The sequence below is a fragment of the Lepus europaeus genome, chromosome 22, assembly GCF_033115175.1.
Source record: "Lepus europaeus isolate LE1 chromosome 22, mLepTim1.pri, whole genome shotgun sequence".
NCBI lineage: Eukaryota > Metazoa > Chordata > Mammalia > Lagomorpha > Leporidae > Lepus > Lepus europaeus.
The window spans coordinates 8,415,332-8,429,877 of record NC_084848.1 but is presented as its reverse complement, the minus strand read 5'-3'; the positions used below and the strand labels follow the sequence as shown (position 1 = coordinate 8,429,877).

Here is a 14,546-nt window from a genome sequence, read left to right as displayed (position 1 = left end):
TAACCGGCCTCAGACCTTAGAACTCTGTCTCCACGTATGGGTGAGGACTGCGAAGCTGCTAGGGGTGAAGTTACTTGTCCACTGAGAACCAGGCGTGGCTCTGATTGTCCCCAAAGTCCCTACTGCTCCAGGAAGTGTCGGGGCCATCACTTTCCCAGAGTGCTGTGTAAAAGGGAGGAGAGCCCCCCACCCTGAAAGCCCCGCAGGGGTTGGGGCTGGCTAACATGTCTGAGTGTGCGGGGCCTTTGCCCTCAGCCCTGGTGGGTGTGGCCTTGAGCGTCCTGGAGAGTCCCTGGGTGGGGGCCACTCCCCAACCTGCTCCCTCCGCTCCCCCGCCCAGATGCACGACTTCCAGGGTAGGAACCCTTGTTCCCCGTCGAGGCCACAAGTGCAGGACCCAGAAAGCGCCATGCTCCTTGTTTGCTCTGCAGGCCTCATGGCCAGCGGCAGTGTGGACACGGCTGGTGTTTGCCCAGTTGCTCAACGCTGTGCGACATAGCGGTCACACACCCCAGGCACCGAATCAGCGCCACCACAGTGGAAACCATCGGTTCCTCTCCATACTCCTAGTTGATTGTTTTCCGGATCCCGGCCGTTTCACAGCATCACTGAACTTGTACTTGCCTGCTGGTGATGGGAAGACAGCACCCACTCAGTTCCCGGAACACGGGGGGAGGGGAGGCAGCACATGGAGCGAGACAGTTCACAACTGGTGCTGCAGGCTGGCTCCACTGCCTCTCTGGGCGTGCACCACCCCACCCCAGGGGAGAGAGGAGGCCAAGGCTCTGGGCTCGCCACGGCTGACGGTAGCCTGGGCGTTGGTCTCTCCTGCAGTTCCTGGAACCCCTGCCAGACAACAGAGCAAGGGGAGGGCAGAGCAGAGAGAGAGAGAGGAGGAGAAAGAGAGAGAGGGAGAGAGAGAGAGGAACACCGCACAGAGTGTCGTGCTCTGCTCTGGAGCCAAGACAGATTCACACCCAGACTCACACCTTACCCTGACACCGTGACACCGAGTGGGCACCGAGCCAGCCGCCGCTGCAGGCAGATGGGCCGACTGTGGCCCTGCTCGACGTGGACATGGGCGTTCTCCCACGAGCGGCGTGGGGGCGCTGCAGACGCGGGCAGCTGCTCGGAGGAGGCTCTGGGCTGTGGAGCTGTGCTCAAGCAGTGAGACGCAGAGTCGCGTCCTGCGTTGTCCCATCCGCGCGCCATTCTAGAAGAGGCGAGACCTCTCAACAGAGACAGTGCCCAGAACTGAGGACCCCAGGGCCTTCCTGGGTGGGTGGATTTGCCCTCTGTCCTGCTCAGAGAGGTGGTGCCCAGGTGTGCATTTAGGGTGCGGGATTTAGCCGCATGTGCATAGCGCCTCAGGGGAGAAAGATCAGCAGGAAGGAAGTAGGGAAGAGACCGCGGCAAAAACGCCATGGTGCAGGGAGGTGGGGGAGGGTGGGCTCCCCCATGACCCCACTTGCAGAGGAGCTGTGAGAAGCCTTTCTGTAGAGCTGCTGGGGTCACAAGAGCTGATGACAACTGGTTAACAGAGTGCCCGGCGGCTGGCGGCCGCTCAGCAAATGGGCTGCTTTGGCTAGGATTTCGCTGCTCAGCTCCAGGGCAGAGAGGCCAAGGTCACAGGTCCAAAACCGACCAGGCTGAGCCAGAGGAGGGGCCACAGGGAGAGCAGGAGCAGAGTGCAGTGGGGCAGGATGCCAACCCTTCCCCCTCAGCGGCAGCTTGTGGTTACAGCTCCGGCCTGGCTCTGGCCCCTTCTAGAAGGGGGTTCAGCTGTGCTGGGGGCTCTGGCTGTGGAGGCCCTGGGCAACCTGCTACCCTCTCTCCCCACCAGTCTTGCTTGTGGCTCAGAGAACAGAGGAACTTGCGTGTGTTTTTATCTAAGAGGACGCACGCGCCATGTGGATTTTCAGTGTCCTAAATGCTTTCTCCAGTCCTACCTTGCACACAGAAGCCTCCATGTCTGCTCTCCTGGGTCAACTCCGGTCACCAAGCGGCCTTGTGTCCCCTGCTTTGTGCACAGTACTAAGGCAGAGGGATGGGAGAAACACAGCCCCTGACCCGGGGTGGTGCTGCCGGGCCCTGGAGTCCCACGGCCTGGTCAGATGCTCCCTCTGCAGAGGCAGCCCTGTGATGCCACCATCGCCAGGGACACCACCATCCCATGTGAGTGCCACTTAGAGTCCCGGCTGCTCTATTTCCCATCTGGTTCCCCACTAGTGAGCCTGAGAAGGCAGCGCAAGATGGCCCAAGTGCATAGGTCCCTGCCAGCCATGTGGGAGACCCTCATGAAGTTTCAGGGTCCTGGTGTTGGCCTGGCCCTGCCCCAGCCATTGGCCATGTGGAGAATGAACTAGCAGATGGAAGAGTCTCTCTCTGTCTCTCCCTCTCGCTCTGTAACTCCGCCTTTCAAATAAACAGATCATTATTCAAAGAAAGAGAATCTCCCCTCCAGCCCCTCCCAGCCCGCGGTGAGCTAGCTGGGGTACTTGACCTCTGCACCTCAGTTGTCTCCTATGTGACATGGGAGGAAGTGCAATCGTCTAGGCTTGATGTAAAGATGAGCTCACGTGTGTGTGGAGTCCAGAGCATCTGCTGTGTGCTGTGCCCTCACTGACTGCCAGCTGTCATAGCGTGATGAGGGAGTGGACAGCCAGAGGGACGAAGGGGGACTGCACTCCTGGTAAGCGCCATGGCAGCTTCCTGGGCCTTGGCTCCCTCATCTGTGCCCAGGAGCTGGGTCCCGGTGCAGGGGATCCTAGAGTTCATGACCATCAGGAGGGCAGCGGTCGCCGACAGCTCTCAGCCAGATGGAGACAGTGACGTGACCCATGTGGGGGGCAGTTTTGGGGATCTGCTTTGGACAATGACAGCAGCCAGAGACTCCTCAAAACCAAGCAAACAGAAGCTTTCAGAGTCAACATGACAAAGCAAGGTCAAGGGCAACCCTTCCAGCCCAGCTGGGTTGAGCAAGTTCCAGAAACTCTGTCGTTGCAACTGGAGCCACCCACACAGGGCCTGCACTCCCCGTCACGGGCCCCAGGCCTGCTGGTCATTCCGGAAGGAGCCTCGCAAGCCCTGCTCTCTCCCTCACTGGAACACAGCCACTGACGCCACTGCCCTGAGGCAGCTGAGGGGTCAAAGCTACAAAGTGATGCTTCTGGAAAAGTCAGCAGGGGTGGGGATCACAAACAGTGCTCCTGCTGGTCTGGGAGGGCCAATGTGACCTTCAACAAGGCCATCACAGCTACAGTTACACAGGGCACGAGGGGTCCCTGAGAGCTCACATGCCTGTTGGCCATGGTGGTCCAGAACCTCTAGAGTGAGGTTCAGGATAAGCGAGCTTGGCTGTCATGAACCTCAGTGCCTTCATTTCAGTGCGTCCCGAGGCGTCTTTCCTGCCTCCTGCTCCCAGCATGGCCACGTTGTGTGGATTTGCCTCATGTTTCTGCAGCTGACCGAGGAGGAGAATTAGAAGCAGGAGACACACACCCTCCCGGGAACTCTGCCAGTGGCTCCAGCTGAGGCCCACCCTCTCTTCCTGAGCAGCCTCGTGTCCTACCCACCTGGCCAGAGCCCCTCGCACGCCTGACCCCCAACTCCCTTCCTGGCTACAAACCCCAGTCCACCCATGGTCCCCCATCTCTCGGCAGGGGCAGGGTCTCCCAGTGGCCCTCTGCTCACGTCCAGCCCACTGGGTCGCCCCAGGATGCACTTGCTCCCAGCTGCTGCCGTCCACAATTGCAGGAGAAACCAGTGGAGGGGCACTGTTTCCCCACAGGGCACCCAGTCCACCCAACTGCGCATAGGTGCCCCGTCCCTCTCCAGGGGGTCTCTCCTGGCTTGCTTTCTCGGGTCCTCGCAGCCATACAACCAGTGACGGTGCCCAGGGTACACAGGGGCTGAGCATGGAAACCAACACCCTCAAGAGCAGAGACCCAAACCCGGCTGCCCAGCACCATGTCCTGCAGAGAGTCAGGCCTGGGACACTCAACCTCACAGCCTCCCTGGCTCTTGCGGGGCACCTGGAGGTGGCCCTGCCCCCTCTCTCTGCAGCTGGCCCTGGGATTCCACCAGGAAGGTGACATCGTTGTTCCTAGGATCCTCAAAGCCTGTGCCACTGTTCCTCCTGCCGGGCTCAGAGCTCAGGTGCCTCGTCCTGGGACTCACAGCCAGGACACGGCAGGCACAGCAGGCGACACACAGGACTGCCTGGGCCAGGAAGAACCACCAGTGTCCACCCGGCAAAGGGCAGGGCCCTTCCTGCCTCAGCTCCCGCCCCTCCTGGCCCTGTCATCCGCACCACAGGGGCCTCCTTCCCCCCGGGCAGGCAGAGAGCAGAGCTGTGGTCAGGCACGCAGGCCTGGGCGATGCAGCCCTCAGAGGCCCAGAGCTGTAAAGGAGGAGAGCGGCAGGGGACAGGGAAGCATGGCTGACCCTCAGCGTGACCCAGGCCCAGGTGGAGGAGCTGCGAGTCCCCTTTGGGGAGAGCGGGAGAGGGGCCCAGTGTAGGAGGTGAGAGAGCCGTTGTGCAGATGGGAGTACTGAGGCCCAGGGGGGCAGGCCTCTGCTCCTCCACAGCTAGCCACTCCCTGCACTGGGAGCAGCTGAGGGTCCTAGTTCCCAGAAGAAAGATCCCCCTGGCCAGCTCAGGGGAAAGACAGGGACCCTGAAGGCAGAGGACGGAGCTGGGCACGGGGGAGCAGTGGGGAGAGGGTGCTGAGCCACTTCCTGTAAGGCAGGTGGACAGGGGGAGCAGGTGCTGAGTGAGGGAATACCCACAGGAAGGCTCCTGATCACCGCCCAGCTTGTTCCAGGTGACCCCAGCGGTATCCATTGACCTGGCGACAACTGGCACTGAGCTCTGAGTAGACCTTGGACCACTTCTCCAATTAGGTGTGTGCTACCTACCAATGTGGTACTAGGAGGCACAGAGAGGTTAAGTGACTGGACAGAGGTCACACAGATGCGACTGGGTCCCCTTGTCTGAACATGGGTGCTAGTGAATTCCCAGGGCCACCCTCAGATGGGACTGCGGGAGGAGAGGGGGAGCAAAGCCAAACGTCCTCATCAGCCAACACCTGTCGGTGCAGCAGGAGCCCAGCGCCTGGCCACCGAGCAGCCCAGAGGCCACTGCAGTCCATTTAGGTTGTTACAGGGACTCGAATCAAGGGGGCCAGTTGGCCGCGACTCTGCACCTCCCCCAGCCACAGCACTGCTCCCCAAGGCCGCGAGGAAATTCAAGCCATGCGTGGGTCACAGGGGCCTTCCGGGAGCCAGAAGCAGGAACTGCCAGAGAGCGAGCATCATTGGCTCCGAGCATCCCGGAGTGGGAAGGGGACGGCCACACAGGCTCACAGATCAAATAAAGAGCCCCCTGGGTGGGTCATGGCACCCTAGGTGCTCCCTGTGTTCCCAGAAGCCAGGCTTGGGGTGGGGCTCGCGATCAGCTCAGGTGCAGGGGAAAACGCCCCCAGGATCAGAGAGGAAGCAGCACCGATCTCCTCTTCAGATTTACTCTCTGGCCCCTAGCCCATCCCCGGGCCACGGTGCCAGGCTGACATGGCCACGCCTGGCAGTCATGCCCCAGTCCCCATTCTGGGGGACATGAACGGTCGGTACCTAAGGCTGGCTTGCTAACGTTGGAAGAGCAGCCTCTCGACTGAGCCTCAGTCTCCCTCTCTGTCAGAGGGGCTGGGACTCCATTCCACCCACCACAGCTGCAATGGGTCTTCCACAGAGGGCGCGCGGGGCGGCTGGTTCATAGGTTTCTCGCTCCTGATGGGGCGGCCACGGAGGGTTTCCGGTAAGAGCACACAGCCAGCTGGGTGATGCTGTCCCAGAGACCGTCGGACGCATGCCATCCACCCCGCGGTTGACATGCCAGCTCCAGTGATCCCCTGGGGGATATGGAGCCGAGAGCTACGTGCTGTCCAGGCCGAGCTCAATACAGTGGGTGGGCATCCCAGTGCCCGGCCAGTGGACTTAGCTCCTGTTTGCTCCTCCGATAACTGGCGTGACCTTCGTTAATATTTACCTGCAGCTGCCCCATCCCCCGCTGTGATCATGGCTTAAATACGGACAAGGACAAGGACAGGGCTCCGTCTCCCCATCCTTGCTCCTTCCACCGGCCCTGGACACTGGGTCCTCGTAAGTATGCTCCCTGGGGAGGGCTCTGGGGGGCCGGCAGGGCCGGCGGGGAGGGGCCGCTGGGCTGTGCTCCCAGCACTGGCTGTCCTGTCACCATAGTAACAGCAGCCCCCAAGGTCCTTTCCCCAAGCCTGCCCAGTGCGTCCCAGCTCTGTAAGCGAAGTGGAGGAGGGCAGCAGGCCCCATGGTCTTGGGGCCCCAGGAGGAGCGACCTGGCCAGGAGGAGCTGTGCTGTCCTTCCCACAGCCCCGGGGTCTGCCCAGGGCTTCCGCACATCCTTGCCGTTTCTGCAAACGAGGGTGGTAAGACGGACACAGAGGCAGGGAGCAGCCTCGGCTCACACCCTCCTTCCTCTGCGGACACAGCCAGGGGGCTCAGAATGGGCCCTCCCCCCACATCATGGCGGGCCTAGAGCACAGAGGAGGACCTGAAGCCCCCACAAGCGGCACTCACGTCCAGGGTTTGAGTGGCAGGTCTGGGCACTCACTCGGGGCCAGGCCACATCTAAGCTCAGTGCATGTATTATTAAGATTATTTATTTGGTAGGCAGAGGGAGAGGCAGGGAGAGAAGAGCAATAGAGAGAGATGAGAGGAGGAACGGATGGGGGGGAGAGAGAGAGAGAGAGAGAGAGAGAGAGAGAGAGAGACTCCCATCTGCTGGCTCTCTCCATGATGCCTGCAATAGCGGGGGCAGGGCTGGGAGCCGGGAGGTGACTGCAGTCTCCCACGTGGGTGTCAGGGAACTGATTAACTTCAGTTGTCACAACTGCTGCTCCAGGAAGCTGGAGACAGGAGCTGAGCTCGGATCAAACCCAGGCCCCTGGCATGGACATGGGCTTTCTGAGCCGGATCTGAACCCTGCACCCCGTGCCCACACCCCAGGGCACGTACTGCTGCATTTCAGACTCACAACGGCCTGGGAGGTGCAAGACTGACCTCAGACCCGCTCTGACCTTCACAGAGCCTGAGGCCCCAGGACCCAGCTGTCCGGTCCTTCCTGAGAAAACCAGACTGGTGCCAGGATTCTAAAAGATGACTCACTTAAGTGAAAGAGTTACAGAGAGAGACAGACAGAGATCTTCCCTCTGCTGGTTACTCCCCAAGAGGCTGTAAAGGCCAGGGCTGGGGCCAGGCTTCCTCTGGGCGCCAGGAGCCCAACCACTTGGGCCATCCTCTGCTGCTTTTCTAGGCACATTAGCAGGGAGCTGGGTTGGAAACCGAGCAAACTTAACCTCCTGGGCCACTTCTCCGGCCCTGATCCCAGCGTTGTCCCTGAGTCTCTGTGGGGTCTTGTCCACCCGAGGGCCCTCTCTTGGCCTCAGAGCCTCCACTGTAAAAGGAAGAAACCAGATAGCCTGGGGCACCCAGGATGGGGTGGGGAATGCCATTGTCCAGGCAGTAGGTCTGCCCACCCCTCCCCATGCAATCTTTCCCCCCCTCTTTGGAGCCCAGCAGTTTCTGGAGTAGGAGGGCGCCTCAGCCCACCCCACACCTCAGTGGGAGTGCTGGGCACCTCCCCCAGGAGCCCTGTGTGAGAGCATGGAGGGCCTGGGGTCGCCTCTGCCCACCTGCACAGCTGGGCAGAGCAAGGCCCAGGGGATGCTGGCCAATGCCCAGTGGAAAGTTGTGTGGCTGGCGGGGAGCTGCAGCCTCTAGCCAAAGGCCACCGGGAAAAGCTGGCGTCCGCCCTGTTAGACTCAGCTCCCCCTGGTAACTGAGCCCTGCAGAGGTGGGGATTTCCATCCGGCCTGGAGACGGCACCACCATCCAGGCGGGTGGTGTCAGGGAAACCTGAGGTGGTGGAAATACACAGAAAGGATCCCTGTGCCTTCTTCTCCACCCCGCGCCCCCCCCCCACCCCCCCGCCGGGCTGGCCACTGTAGGAGACGCAGACACCCACGGGTTGTACAAATTTGGTCTGCACTGCCAGAGACCCTGTGCAAGTCTGCTGGCCACGCCCCTCAGCATGGCGTCAGTGGGTGGCCTCCGGCAGGCATCACGGGCCCCGACTCAGGGCTTGGCGCCCCTTCTCTCCCACAGGACAATGCCGCCCTCAGTCTCTCGGGCGCTCCTCCTGCTGGCCGTCCTGGGCTGCCTGCTGCCCGGCTTCCTGGCCAACGAGGCCCAGGAGACAGCCGTTTCCAGCCATGAGCAGGACCCCCCAGCCTGCCACAGGATCGCCCCGAGCCTGGCCGAGTTCGCCCTCAGCCTGTACCGCGAGGTGGCCCGCGAGTCCAACACCACCAATATCTTCTTCTCCCCGGTGAGCATCGCCCTGGCCTTTGCCATGCTCTCCTTGGGGGCCAAGGGGGACACCCACACCCAGGTCCTGGAGGGCCTGAAGTTCAACCTCACGGAGACGGCCGAGGCGCAGATCCACGACGGCTTCCGGCACCTCCTGCTCACCGTCAACAGGCCCGACAGCGAGCTGCAGCTGGCCGCCGGCAACGCCCTGGTCGTCCATGAGAACCTGAAGCTGCAGCACAAGTTTCTGGAAGACGCCAAGAACCTGTACCACTCCGAAGCCTTCCTCGTCAACTTCAGTGACCCCGAGCACGCCAAGACCAAGATCAACAGCTACGTGGAGAAGGGGACCCGAGGGAAGATCCTGGAGCTGGTGAAGGAGCTGGACCCCCGCACACTCCTTGCTCTGGTGAATTACGTTTTCTTCAAAGGTGAGGATGCCCAGCAGCTCAGCAGGTGCCCATGGAAACCCCCAGAACAGACGCCGGGGCCCGTCCTTGGGCTGTCCTGGTAGCGCCTGATGTAGGCTGGACGGCGCGGCGTGGCCCGGGTCCCCTGCTTTCCCACACACCACACTGCATCCCATCAACCACAGGGAATAGGGGCTCAGTGCTCAGCACCATGGGCTTCCCTGCAGGACTCTCAGAGCCCTCACTGGGGTGAGAGCTCCCCTCGCCCCCCAGCCGCCCTCCTGCCTCCAAGTGCTCAACACGGCAGAGGTTGGGGCCCACAGGGTGCTCTGAGGCTGTTCCCACTGTGCCAGGGAGAGCTCAGGGTCAAGACCAGGGCCAAGCCCTCCCGCGGGGCTCCCTCCCTGCACAGTGCTGTGGCCAGGGCCGGCACAGCTGAGCTCCCAGCTCCAGTGAGACCTAGAACGGGGCTCGGCCTCCCCAGCCATCAGCTCCACCCACTTGAGAGAAAGGAGGGTCCTAGGGTCCCTGGGCTCCTGCCCCTTGGCTGTCTTCATGGCGGTGTCCTCTTTTATTATACAGGGGGAGGCTGCTGGTGCACCTGTATTGCCCCTGTAGTTCCCATGACAAGGACTTAGGAGCAGCACCCAGAGTGCTCGCCCTGGGTGATGAGTGGAGCCCCAAGACAACAACTTCCAGCGCTCAGACTGGTGCAGGCAGGAGCTTGTTCATCCTCCTCCAGGCTCTGGTTCACCGGGAGATGCCTCCTAGCCTCCTAGCGCAGGCTTCACCCGGACACAGAAGCAGCATCAGGGGTTCCCGTGAGAGAGAAACAGACATCCATGCAGGAGCGTGGCACCCTTGACACGCATGGGTCAGGGGAGCAACAGAAGGGATAAGGGTGGGACAGGGAGAGAGAGCACCTGAGTAGCACAGCCAGGAGTGGTCTAAGGTGAGAGGGAAAAAGAGAGCGAGCGAGCGAGCGAGCGAGAGCTCTCCTCGTTTTTGGCCTCCTTTATGAATGGGGGAGGGATTTCCACAAGGGTGCAGCCACCTGGGAATTGTCTGCCACCTCCATGGATCCCTCATGGAGCTTAGTGTCCATATTGTCATGGCGTCTCCCTTCTAGGTCCTGGATGAAGCAGGTGCATTCTGTGAAAGGCGTTGTTTTGATTGACAGGTTGAGGGATAGTGTTACATTGTAGCTTTCAAGGATTTGGGGCTCACACCACATTCCAGCCAGGCTTAAATACACACATAACCCAGGCTCGCTTGCGCGCTCTCTCTTACTCTCTCCTTCTCCCTCTTTGCCTTCTTTGCTCCTTCCCTCCAGTCTGCCGGGTTTCCCCCAGTAACCCCTTTCCTTACTCCGGTGTTTGGTGTTTTGTGGCGGCCTTACCCGGGTGCCGTGATGCGGATCCAGGCTCCCCCAGTGACTGCTCTCCCTTCGGGGATCTCTGAGCTGCTCTGGTCCTGGATTTCTGTCAGTCACAAAGCACACCCCGGAACTCCTTCCACGCCACTGAACGCCCTGCGAATCCACCCACACCAGCCTTCCCAATTCTGAGGTAAGACGCAGAACAGGACATTCCCACGGCGACTTCTACTTCGAGTTGTGGTTCTACTCCTGTCTGCTTGTCTGAAAGTCCTAGTATGAGGTGCTAACCGCAACTCCGAAAGGCTTTCGGTCTCTACGGACGCTGTGTCCGGGCAACAGTGGGCGTGGGTGACGACTCGACCTCCTGTTTCCCTTCTACAGGCTGAGCCCTGGGCTCCAGTGGGTGCTTGGGTGACGACCCCGCCCTCTGCTCCTGTATCCTCTCGGTAGTCAGATGGCCAGGATTCAAGGGTGCTTGCTGTCCACCGATCTGACTCTACAGGTCGCAATGGGAACTTTCTCTTCCCACGTTCCGTCTGATTCTCCTCTTGGCGGCCTCCTAATTGCCACTCAGATTGGCTCCAGCTCACAAACATGGATGCCTCATCTTTCTCTGAAATCGGGCATGGCCCATGTATGACCTTAACAGTCAGCCAAAGTGGCCCCTCCAGGATACGTTTGACCCTGATAGCATTCAAGATCTTTATCTCTTCTGAGCGAGTGGGGAAACGGAAGGAGATCCCACATGTTCAAGCTTTTTCTATCTTCTGTCTAAACCTGCCGTGTGTACTTCCTGCTCTCCGTCCAGGTCCTCTTGGCCTCCAAAGTTTCCACCAGAGGTCAAGGGCCTGAGCTGAAACTCTGCCCTCTGTGTCCGCGGCCCTAGCTCCTCACTGTCTCTGCTCCCTGTAGCTCCCCCTCCCACCCAGGAATTACGACTTTATCTCCGAGCCAGGCCTGGTCCACAGTCTACTCCCCCTGTCTTGTCAATGATCCTCCAGCAAGTTTGGGAATGGCCATTTCCATAATTTCACTCTCCAGCCCTCATCCTCCAACTGGTCTCTGCCCCTCCCTCCCCTGTTCCAGTTTCACCATAGAATAGCAAGGGAGTGGTAATCCCAGCCTTCTGAGCGCCCTGCTTATTGAGAAACTAGTCAGGTAGCCCACCCTTCCAATGGCTCTTTGTTTTATCCTGAGCAAGCCAGACAGGAAATCAGGTCTTTTGACCTCCATTCTTGCCTTGAGCATTGGCTTCCGGCCCAAGGTCAGAACAGCCTTGCAGCTGCCTGAAGCACTTTTCAGAGGCAGTGCCAGGACTGACTATGACTTCATGGGCCTGAGTTGTTCTTAGGAGAAATAAGGCAACTGTAACTAGACACTGCGTTTGAAGAAATGTCTCTCTTTGAATCTAGGAAGATCAAATAAAGCTATTTTCCCACACACTGGCCAAAAAAATAAATAAATAAACACATAACCCAGACACCAAAGGCACAGTGCCTGTGCTCTGGGGGGCAGAGCTCTGGATTTTCCCTCTGGTCTTAGTTGTCCTCGCCCATGTCCTTCCATCCCTGTGGATGCTGATGTGAGCCCCTTTCTCAGATGAGGCTGAGGCTCGGCGAGGTCACACACACCCAACGCCCGCCCGGCCCCCAGCTGGTGCTCAGCTCCCTCTGCCCTCCCCGCCTCCCCAGGGAAGTGGGAGAAGCCCTTCGAGCCCGAGAACACCAAGGAAGAGGGCTTCCACGTGGACACCACGAGCACAGTGCGGGTGCCCATGATGTCGCGCCTCGGCCGCTATAACGTGTTCCACTGCAGCACGCTGGCCAGCACGGTGCTGCTCATGGACTACAAGGGCAACGCCACGGCCCTCTTCCTCCTGCCGGACCAAGGCAAGCTGCAGCACCTGGAGGACACGCTCACCACCGAGCTCATCGCCAAGTTCCTGGCAAAAAGCAACCCCAGGTGACTCCCCGCCCACAGCGGCCCGGGACCCTCGGGACCTCTGGCCTCACTGGGAGCGAGGCCATGGCCAGCGGTCGGGGCTGGGGAGGGTGGACCCCATGGGCTTTGTGCCACCGCTGAGGCAGGTGCTCAGTACGGTGGCAGCAGCCAGGCTGTGTGAAAGGGACAGTGACCAGGGTGAGGAGGTCAAGGCCATGTCCTTGGGAACCCCCCCCCCCCCCCCCAGCATGCACAAGACCACTTTCCAACATCCAGTGCCCAATGTAGTGACAGTAACAGCAGCACAGGCTACGGCAGAACCAAGGAGGGCTTCCTGGCACAGTGGCAGCTGAGTGTGGGGTCCAAGCACAGATGTCCCTGGTGGGCAGGGGAAGAGGCCCAGCAGAGCAAAGGACCAGCGTGGGAGAGGCCGGGACCTGTGTGCAGAGAGCTGGTGTGCTGTGACGTCACTCGAGTGCTCTCCTGACTGAGCAGGGAAGGGCACCAGGCATGCCCAACATCAATGCAGAACCGTGTTGGGAACCGTGCCCGTGCCCTGCCAAGCTGCTGCCCACTGTGCCCTCAAGACACAAACGACCAAACAAGCAGGGCTGAGGGTCAAAGCCGATTGGATGCCATCAGCCCTCTGCCCCGCCCCACCCTGCCCAAGGTCCCTGCACCCAGGTTGAGAACAGGGGCCTAGGAGCAGCCGTGGCCACAACTGGTCTTAGAGCCCCAGTACCCATCTGCCCGCCCTCCCAGGACTGAACCTGCTCCCTACAACCAGAGCTGAGCCCTATGCCTGCCGGTCCACTCTCCTCCCCCACGAGACAGCTGTCTCTCAGCACCTGCCACCGCCAGCCATGTTCCCCTGGGAGCCAGGCACTGGGCAGTCCTGGGGGGGACACCAACTCTGCAGGGCAGCATGAGATGCTCTTCCAGGGACACCCTGGATTTGCCTGAGGGCTTCTCAGGGGAGGTGGCTTTCCAGGGGCTGGCAGGACAGTGGGCCCTGTGGGTGCTGACACTCTGATACCTGCTGCAATGGGGGCTACAAGGACAATGACCGAGTCAGCGTCCCTGTGGGTGTGGGGGAGGGGCCGCGCTAAGTAGGAGACACCAGGAGGAAAGAACACAGTGCCCACGCTGGGCCCTGAGGATGGGAGCAAGGAATGAGAAGTTTTCATTTTCTTCCCTGCTCAACAGCACTGTCACGGTCCATTTTCCCAAACTCTCCATTTCTGGAACCTACGATCTGAAACCCCTCCTGGGCAAACTGGGCATCACCCAGGTCTTCAGCGACAACGCAGACCTCTCGGGGATCACGGAACAGGCGGCTCTAAAGGTCTCCAAGGTGAGGCCCCCAGGGACCAGGCTGCACACTGATGTCTGGGGCCCGAGATGGGGAGAGGCAGGGCCCGGGCAGGAGATGGGGACAGCCCGAGACGCACACCAGGTCAGACCTGGCTGCTCCCGGGGCCCACTTGATGCACTGGGACGGGAAGTGTCAGGGGACAGATTTCAGGAGGGGGCTTCATGCAAGGAGACCCCCTGAGCTTGGGTCAGCGACCCCTGGCTCAGCGTGCCCATGGCCTTCTCGTCTGGGCCTCGATTTCCCTGCCCTGACAGAGGTCAGTCAGTGATTCCAAAGCACGACCTGGCCCCTTCCCTCTGTGCCATGGGGCTGTGTTGCTGTCACGTCTGAACATGAGAGAGTTCAGCTACGGGTGACGGCTGCTCAGTGACATTGCAGGACCAGTGACCAAGTGGAGCTCAGAGGCTGCACACGGAGGGGACAGAACGGCACTGTGAGTGCCACCCCACAGCCCTTCTGCCCAAGGACCTGAAAATTGTAGAGAATGGAGTGTGGTGGGGGCACATAGAGGGGACAAGGCCATCGTGCCCTGCTGAGATTGGGGTGCAGCCAGGGGGCTGGGCAGGTGGGTAAGGAATGAGGGGACGGTGGGATGGCCTCAGATGAGAGAGAGAGAGAAGTGTGGGAGCCCCAGGGTGGAGGGATAGGACAGGGCAGCCCTGGCCAGCAGCAGAAAAGCCCACGTGAGCCGCTCCTGGGTGCGCCGTCCACCTGGTCCCTGTCCAGGCCTGGGTGGGGCTGGCACAGGCTCAGCTCTCGGCTCTGCTTCTGTGCCTCCAGGCCCTGCACAAGGCGGTACTGACCATCGACGAGAGAGGGACCGAAGCTGCTGGGACGACTGTCCTGGAGATCATACCCATGTCTATGCCCGAGACCGTCACTTTCAACAGGCCCTTCCTCTTTGTCATCTACAGTCACGAGGTCAAGAGTCCCCTCTTCGTGGGAAAAGTGGTGGATCCCACCCAACACTAACAGCACCCCCCCACCCCAGCACATTAAAGCTCTGAGCTGCCCTCCCCAGGTGCAGCCCCTCACCTGT

General features: G+C 60.7%; 1 protein-coding gene across 1 annotated transcript; it reads left to right on the top strand.

The window, feature by feature from the left end:
• The first annotated feature begins 6,070 nt into the window (after nt 1-6,070).
• On the top strand, nt 6,071-14,541 carry LOC133751496 (alpha-1-antiproteinase F-like). The gene is made up of 5 exons (XM_062181555.1): nt 6,071-6,159; nt 8,200-8,834; nt 11,883-12,153; nt 13,339-13,486; nt 14,288-14,541. The coding sequence occupies exons 2-5, from the start codon at nt 8,204-8,206 to the stop codon at nt 14,477-14,479; spliced, it is 1,242 nt and encodes a 413-aa protein (XP_062037539.1). The 5' UTR covers nt 6,071-6,159; nt 8,200-8,203; the 3' UTR covers nt 14,480-14,541.
• Nucleotides 14,542-14,546: the final 5 nt, after the last annotated feature.